Here is an 8,777-nt window from a genome sequence, read left to right as displayed (position 1 = left end):
TTTCTCATACTATAGGATGCATACGATGGAGACATATCTCTGAAGAAATTTCTTAACTCCAGGTCGCAACAGATGGGTCGTGTACCATCCCAATGTAGGCACGGACTATGATGGATCGATGATACCAGCTGAATGGTTTGGTTGGCTGCACCACAAGACTGACAAGCCCCCAACTGAGGTGAGATATTATACACATTTAAGTTTTTAATGTTTTTGTTTTTTTTTTGTAGTTGAACTAGACCTTTGTAAGTTTTGTCAGAATTTTACCCAATCAAGGATACAAGCTGATTTAATTACAGATTATAATTCTTCTTACATGCCAGTACAAGTGGGATATTGCTTCGTTTTCTTATGTCTTTATCTTTTATCTGTGTAGGACCCCCCTGTCAGTTACCAGTGGTTGAGTGGCCACGAGGAAAATACCAGCGGAACCGAAAAAGCTTTCATGCCATACACCACCACGAAACCCAAGATTGAGGCCTGGGTTCCACCGAAGAAACAGTAACTTTGTTCCAGTAGTGTTATTTATGATGAGTTTGTAAATGAAAGACAGGTTAGGTGTGTTTCATGAGCAGACTTTTATTTCTTCTGATTTTTTTTGGGGGGAGGGAGAGGGATATTGGTGACTTCATGAAGAAATTAAATTTTTATTGCTTCTATTTCTAGAGGCATTAAGTTCACTGGATTAATATACCTGATGAATAAAGAAATTGCCGTTAATATAGATTACTAGTTTCCAAACATGTAAATATTTCATGTATAAAGGTTAATGAAAAAGAACATATACTTCTGTGTTTTGATTTTTATCCATGATTCCAAGGAGCATACTTCTGAATGGTGAACATTGAAATTGTGATGGAAAATATAAAGAAATATTGATGAATTGTCTCTTACAGTGTGTAGATTAAACAGTATGTAATTACAGAGAAGTAGATTAGTGTTAATACAGATGACATGTGTTCCAGCTGAAAGAATTCCCATAATTAAGTTTAATTAGAGGATCACCCATTTATAGTTCAACAGGTCTTTCTCTTTGATAGTTTACACATTATTTCAGCATTATGTTAGAAGATTGAGTGAACCTACTTGCATCCCAGGTTTAAAAGTGGTAAATGAGTATGACCAAAGAGAGAAAACTGATGATAGAGTGCTAAACAAGCAACATTTTCTTTAATAAAGGGGGGAGGGGAATGAGAAATGCTACCATTTAATTTTTTGACAAATCAGATAACTTGAAAATTACTTAAAACAGATTGATGTTTTTATACTAAATTTAAAAGTAGGCTTTTATGTATTTCTGATAAAGCCAAAGAATTACAGCTGTATTAATAAATACATATCAGACAAATGTCATAAACATGAAATTAGGATTAAGAAAGTATATAGTGAAAACTCGCTGATGGCTTCAGTCAGTGTAGGGATCACCCCTGCCTTGGACCTCAGGCCTCTCCTCAACAAATTTTACAGGGTCTTTTCTTTTCCCTCTTTCCTTTTCCTTTTCTTCTTCTTCATCATCTTCTGTCCACTTATCCAAATTGTCAACTTGTATTTACCATTTTCACCACAATACTTTACCAGAATGTAATATAGATACCAGGTACATTTGTTTGTTTTGAACATTGACCATTCTTGAAATGCACAAACATTGCCTTATTAAACCAAAAAACTTACCTGGGGCCCCACCCTATGCTATGTTTTGTTTATGTCACTAATGACTCAGCAGAAAATTTTAAAATAAATGAGTAAATACAGGAAGAAGGGAGACTATCAGTAACATGAGAAGTACCACATACTGTACATCATTCATTATAATGCAGAAAACAGCTCGGTATGTTCTACACTTATGATTAACAAACTAAATTTATACACAGTATCTGACATTGGTAATACACATCGATGAGGCAGAACAATACTGAAACTTATTGGAAGCAAACAAGTAAAGGGTTAAGACAACAAAGTGAAAAATAATAGAATTGCATACATTGTGACAAAAAGTGGAACATAACATTTGGCATTTTCAAAGTTCTAAAGGTCAGAGCAAGGATAATTTCCCTTGAAACGCACAACTTCTATCTGTATCAACAATTCATATCTGTTTTCCTGTGTCCTTTTAAACTGGGAATTACAAGGAATTTCTATTATATGTTTTGTTTTTACAATATACTTAATATAGAAAATGATATTCCAGTCTAAACTTGGATTCCATCCATAGTGTGGCATGTGGCAAATGTAGAAATGGAGATGCAGCAAATCTGATTTATAAAAAATAATAAGGAAAATGTATTGTTGTTAGAAGCATATAAAGAAAATTGAGGGTATGCGCATCCATGTATGTGGTTATTAAATATTTTCCTATTTTTAGCTTTCATCTATAACACTAATACACAACAATCATGAGATAAAGAGTGCATTAATGTGAATATATTGATGCTTATATTATAAATGAAGGTTTAAATTGACAAAACATCTAGTAAATGTAATGTCAGACAGTTAATCGGAAACTGTTAAGGAAATCTTGCAAATTCAGTAACTATAGTTTTTCGTATGCAGACTGGGGCAAAGCACTTGCATTATACACTTCCCTCTCTCTCTCTCTCTCTCTCTCTCTCTCTCTCTCTCCTCTCTCTTTCTCTTTCTCTTTCTCTTTCTCTTTCTCTTTCTCTTTCTTTCTTTCTTTTCTTTTCTTTTCTTTTCTTTTCTTTTCTTTTCTTTTCTTTTCTTTTCTTTTCTTTTCTTTTCTTTTCTTTTCTTTTCTTTTCTTTTCTTTTCTTTTCTTTTCTTTTCTTTTCTTTTCTTTTCTTTTCTTTCTTTCTCTCTCTCTCTCTCTCTAAAGTATCAAAATGGTTGAGGGCATGGCACCCTTTAGGTGTGCCGTCTTCAAATCCCTGACCCCATTTTGCTCTAACTGCTCAAGTGGGGCCACGGAACACGTGCCTGTCCACGAGACGGGCCGCGATGCCGGTACTGCGCTCTTCCACACGGAAGCTCAGAATGTGCAGAAAAGATTTCTGAAGGAAAAATTATCCCTCGGAAATGCGTGAACTGCCGACTAGAGCACAATGCCAATTCTCCATTGTGCACTTACTACCCAAAGGACAGAAACACAAATGACAAAAAAACAGGCAGCCCTCCCCCCCACAACAGCCCCTCCCAGCCCCGGGCGTTGATGATGTGGGGGAATTCCCACACCTGCGGAGGTCAACAGTGGTGGCCCCTGCAGAGGAAGCCATGGCACCGGCCACAGTACCAGCACCAACAGGAGTTAAAGCTCCGTCAATTCAAGTATCAGCAACAGCTTCAGCACCAGCTGCAGCACCAACCCTAGCACCACATGCTGCATCAGCTTCTGCACCAGCTGCAGTACCAACCCTAGTGCCATCTGTGCACCAGCTTCAGCAGCAGTTACAGCTCAGCCCTCACTGCAGCAGGACAAACAAGAGTCCAAGGCAGAAATTAAGGATCTGCTACAGATGCTGCTTCGGCAGATGGAGCAGATGATGTTCATGATGCAACAGCAGATGTCCCAACAATCTCAATTTCAGGAAAGGATGTTTGCGTTCCTCCTCGATCAACAACAGCATCACCCTGTAGTGGGCCTTGGAAGTGGTCAAGCAATCAGTGCCTCCAAGTAATCTCTTGAAATGTATTACCTGGAACATAAACAGTTTACAGAAACGCAAAGCGGCTCTCTCCCAGTACCTTCACTCCGAAAATGTTGTGTGTTGCCTTCAGGAAGTCAGAACTAGTGCTCGTTATCAAATCAGATTAGCACTGGTCTTGTCTTTGACATGATTAGTGATATAAAAGTTTTTTTACCAGCCGAAATTATATTTTTATACAGTGATAATAGCACAGCCCTTCAGGCATGTATATAACACTAATGTTTGACTAATAGCCCTCTACACAAATAGAAGCACAGCCAGTTGGATAGATACTTTGGTATCTTACCCTGGCTTTTTGCAGGGCATGTGCACTGTTCTGTAAATAAATGTTATCAAATCAAATCAAATCTTCTCTCTCTCTCTCTCTCTCTCTCTCTCTCTCTCTCTCTCTCTCTCTCTCTCTCTCTCTCTCTCTCTCTCTCTCTCTCTCTTCCTCTTCCTCTTCCTCTCCCTCTCCCTCTCTCTCTCTCTCTCTCTCTCTCTCTCTCTCTCTCTCTCTCTCTCTCTCTCTCTCTCTCTCTCTCTCTTTCCTCCTCCCTCCCCCCTTTCTTTTTCTTATCTCATGATATGAATGGCTTCATGAAATGCGGAGAAGGGATTGAAAAATATCATAGTTTTTAGAGTACAGTTTAGGTAAAAGACACACATAATGCAGTAGTCCGAGAAGGAACCGAAAGGGAGTGAATGGATACACAATAAATCTAATATATACACATTATAGTCCATGCAAGATAGTGTGTGTGTGTGTGTGTGTGTGTAACACACACCTTGCGCATATACTTCTGATTCAGGAAAAAAAATGCATAAAAAAAGTAAATGAGTTTATTATTAGAAGAAAAATAACCAAGCCTCTTATATTTATCCAAAATGAGAGAGAGAGAGAGAGAGAGAGAGAGAGAGAGAGAGAGAGAGAGAGAGAGAGAGAGAGAGACTGACTGACTGTCGGGAAGACAGGGCTTAGCTCCCCCTAACAATTAAAAAGTTCTATTTGTTATGCAAAAGAAAGCGGCCAGAGGCTCAAGCTAGTTAAACCATGTAGATTAATATGTGTGACCAAGCCTCGACGCGCCTCTTGTTGCAGTGCGGCATTTTTTCCCCCCCATCCAGTGTCATGTGACCACAGAATTTGACAGGAATTAGTGTACCGGCTGGAACTGGAACCGAAAAAATGCGAAAGATTTATCACATAAACACAATTCACATTTAACCTTGTGCATTATTAGATACAACAGCCTTTCTATGACCGTCGATTGTCATTCCCAAACATTACAATGATCGGTGTAGACCACACAATGGCAAGGAGACCAGAAGCAGGTTGACGGTAATGGAAAAGATGCCAAACACATATTGAGAGTTTAGCAGAATTGGCTTTTTTTTTTTTTTATTACGTTGGAAATTGCTTAGTAAATTACTTTTTTTTTCTTAGCGGAGGATACATTGCGGTCTTCATCCTTTTGTATTTCCAACCACATTTCAAAAACTGTTTCCTGAATACGACAGTGGCAGTGTGTGACCGTTTCCTCAACAAAAACAAATGTGTATATACCATACTCCAATATTTACAGAATGAACATTTACCTCTTCGAGTCTTCGCCAAGTAATCTAACTGCCAACATTATCAGTTGAATCGAGACTTTTGGCTCATTATCATGCATCTAGCAGCTTGTTAGTTGTGACGCGATTATGTTGTTTAAAAATCATGAGTTATAGAACGAGGAAACACTTCTTGTCTTGCTGCATTGGCAATATAAAACAGTGTATACCCATTTATGGTATGTGATAGTCTGGAAAATTTAACATGTACACACCCAAGATAATTTTGATTAATCCTGATTGCAATCCTGCGTATTAGCCATCATATGGCCTTTGGGTAAGGCATGGATGCAATAAGGAAGCAAGTGCAATACTGCAAACCCAACGTGCTTTAGATGGAGAACCACGCTGATCAAGTTGGTAACTAAACTTATTGGAAAATATTCCCTCGAACATCTGTTTCTTTGTAAATTTAAGTGCACCAACAGTTATATATATACATATACATACATACATATATATATAAAAATTATATATATATTATATATAATATATTATAATAATAAAAATTACATGTTATATACAAAAGGGTTTATATATAATTATTATAAAATTTTAAAAAATTTATAATTTATATATATATATAATATATATATTTTGGGATGTAGGAGGTCACACCCCACCACACCACACACCCACACACCACACACCACACCCACACACACACAATATATTATTTTATATATATATTTATATAATATAATATATATATTATATATAATCTAAATATATCATACCACAATATATGATTTATCATTAAGTGTATATTGATGCAAAATATAATATGTATTGTAAATTTTAATATATAATATAATATAAAATTATATAAAATATATAAAATTTAATATATAATAATATTTATATATTTTAAAAATTTTAAAAAATAAAATTAAAAATATCATACAAAACATATAAACAAATATTAAAAGGGGGGGGGGGGGGGGGGGGGGGGAATTGAAGGCAGTTGAAAAAAATGCTGCGTTTCCGATTTTTGACTCGACTTGATCCCACGGCAAAAAAATGAATTTTCCCCTGAGAAAAAACGCAGGTCTCGTGAAGTCGCGGTGGCACCCGGGAGTGCTAATCGAGTTTTATTAGGAAAAGGGGATCCCAACGGTAAGAAAAGGTCTGCCAAAATGACCTCTCAGAATAAAGTGAGGAGGCCTAGATCCTGCAGTTGAATAAAAGGGTTTAGCAATTAAAAAATTATATTTATATATATATATAATAATTTTTTATATATATATATATAATACGTATCCATTGTATTCGCATATATGCAATACCCCCCTAACAACATATTTTATTTTTCTTTTAACGGTAGGTTTGTTGAGCCGCCGTGGTCACAGCATGATACTAATTGTAGTTTTCAGTATAATAATTTTATATTAATATATATATATATTTATATTTTATTATATATTTATAATATATATGTGTGGTGTGTGGTGTTTTGGTTGTGTGTTTGTGTGTGTGTGTGGCGTGTGATATAATATTATATTAAAATAATATTATATATATATTATATATATATTTATATATTTTAAATTTTTAAAATATTATAATTATTTTTTATATATAAAGTGTTGCGCGGTTTTATATTACAAAGGTATATAAATTAATATAATATATATTTTATTATATATTTTATATATATATATAATATATAAATTTTACAATACATCATTCATAATCATCATACCAAACAAAACTTTTTCCTATTTCCGTCTTTTAGGGGTCGAGTTTTTTTATGTGCCTCGAGGCCCTCCTGTCTCCCGCCTCGTCCCCCGTCAGGCGCTTCTTCTCAGATAGTCTCTCACGCTGTCCATCCATCTTCTCGGTCTTCCCCGCCCTCTCGTACCATCCATTTTAAGTATGTAATTATATAATATATATATATTATATTTTATATTATTATAATTTTTATATATAAATATGTGTGTGGTGTGTGTGTGTGTGTGGGGGTGTGGTGTGGTGTGTTGGCGTGTGTGTGTGCGTATGTGTGTGTGTGTGTGTGTGTGTGTGTGTGTGTGTGTGTGTGTGTGTGTGTGTGTGTGTGTGTGTGTGTGTTTACTTCGATAAAGGGAAGGAAGGTTATAGACATCTAGATCATAATTTTATTTTTCTATTCTTCAAATGATTTTAGCTTCAGAAAGTGAGAAATTACATTTTGCGAAAAAAATAGATGAGGCCATGATTATGAATCGTTCCAGCCAGTATCTATCAAAAATGCCTTTGGAAGGAAATGTATTTGCAATAAAGAAAAATACGATTTTTTTTTATCAAAAAGACTTAAATTATAGAATATATTCACAATAAGTAGCTAGCTATAAGCAACATCAATTCTTATAGACGCCTCAAGCAACGAGACGTTATAAGTCTAGCACAAGCGTATATTATTCATAGTATTAGCTGTGAAAATATACATAATGAACCAGATAACCGGGGAAAAAACACCCTTTCTCGGTTCAGACAAAAGAAGTCGGTGATTTTCAAGAAACCAGTCACGCAGCAGTTACACCGTGTTGGTCCCCCTTCCCTGTCAAAAAACTATGCCCATTATCTCGTGAAGAACATGCTTGAGATGCCTTACGTATCCACAAGGTCACACAATCAACGGAGAATGCTTAAACACTAAACAAGACGAAGCCGGGAGGCGAGAGCGCGTGCTTCCGATCTCAGGTATGTTGGGGTCCCCCGGAAAAAGTCGATCACTTTTTTCCCTCGTCCCGGGAAGTTTTCGAAGGACTCGGGCCCGTTCGAAATCCGTGAAGCTTTTTGGGGGTGGTGCTGGAAAGGCCTGACCATGTGGGTGGGTCTGCCTTTGAAGGAGGAGCCCTTTATCAGGTCCTTCAGGTGGGGGAAGAGCCAATACTCCGACGGCAGGAGGTCGGGCGAGTCCGGAGGTTGTGGGATTGTCTCTATGTCGAGGTCCTTCAGTGCCGCCTGCGTGAGCTTGGCGGAGTGCAAGGCAGTGGGTTTCCCTGTAGAGGGTGATTCCTTTCTCCTTCCCGGAGTTCCCGGGGTCGCCCCGCCCCTTGAACGGGAAAAGAGGGGGGTTTCCCCCAGGTGGGAAGAAATAGTATTCCTGGGCCCTCCATCGGGGGTTGGGGCTCCGGCACTGGGTGTGCGAGCAGAAGGCCTTGCATGTCATAGAAGATGGCGTAGAGAACCCGGAATTGTGTATGGTTCATCTTCGCTTTCTCCTGCGGCCCCGGGAATTTGTATGTCGCCGACGGCCGCCGCTCCGGCATGTAGTAAGTGACATAGGTCTCGTCTCCAGTGACAATCTTGGAGAGAAACTCCTCGCCTTCGGCCTCGTGGCGGTCGAACAGCTCCTGGCAGGTCGCGACGCGATGCTGACGCTGCTCCGGCGTGAGGAACCGGGGCACCCAGCGTTCGCACACACGCTTCAGGCCTAACACGTTGTTGATTATGGTCTGCGCCTGGTGCTTGGTGGGGCCCCCCTATGTCCGCGCCCCCGGTCCCCAAAGGGGGTCCCGCCTTTCGGGGTTGAGGGGC

At 38.3% G+C, this 8,777-nt stretch overlaps 2 protein-coding genes across 2 annotated transcripts; one reads left to right on the top strand and one right to left on the bottom strand.

Annotated features, from left to right (window-relative positions):
- Nucleotides 1-62: 62 nt before the first annotated feature.
- Nucleotides 63-786, top strand: LOC119581171 (NADH dehydrogenase [ubiquinone] 1 alpha subcomplex subunit 12-like; the record flags this gene model as incomplete). The annotated part of the gene is given in 2 exon segments (XM_037929559.1): nt 63-178; nt 377-786. Coding segments are annotated over 2 exon segments (245 nt in total), but the record flags the coding sequence as incomplete, so codon positions are not given.
- On the bottom strand, nt 640-8,722 carry LOC119580720 (histone-lysine N-methyltransferase SETMAR-like; the record flags this gene model as incomplete). The annotated part of the gene is made up of 5 exons (XM_037928816.1): nt 640-694; nt 895-965; nt 3,585-3,635; nt 8,061-8,239; nt 8,350-8,722. Coding segments are annotated over 5 exons (729 nt in total), but the record flags the coding sequence as incomplete, so codon positions are not given.
- Between the last annotated feature and the right edge of the window lie 55 nt (nt 8,723-8,777).

This window comes from Penaeus monodon, chromosome 14 (assembly GCF_015228065.2).
Source record: "Penaeus monodon isolate SGIC_2016 chromosome 14, NSTDA_Pmon_1, whole genome shotgun sequence".
Taxonomy (NCBI): domain Eukaryota; kingdom Metazoa; phylum Arthropoda; class Malacostraca; order Decapoda; family Penaeidae; genus Penaeus; species Penaeus monodon.
Note: the sequence above shows the minus strand (reverse complement) of the source record. Positions and strands in the feature narration are given on the sequence as shown.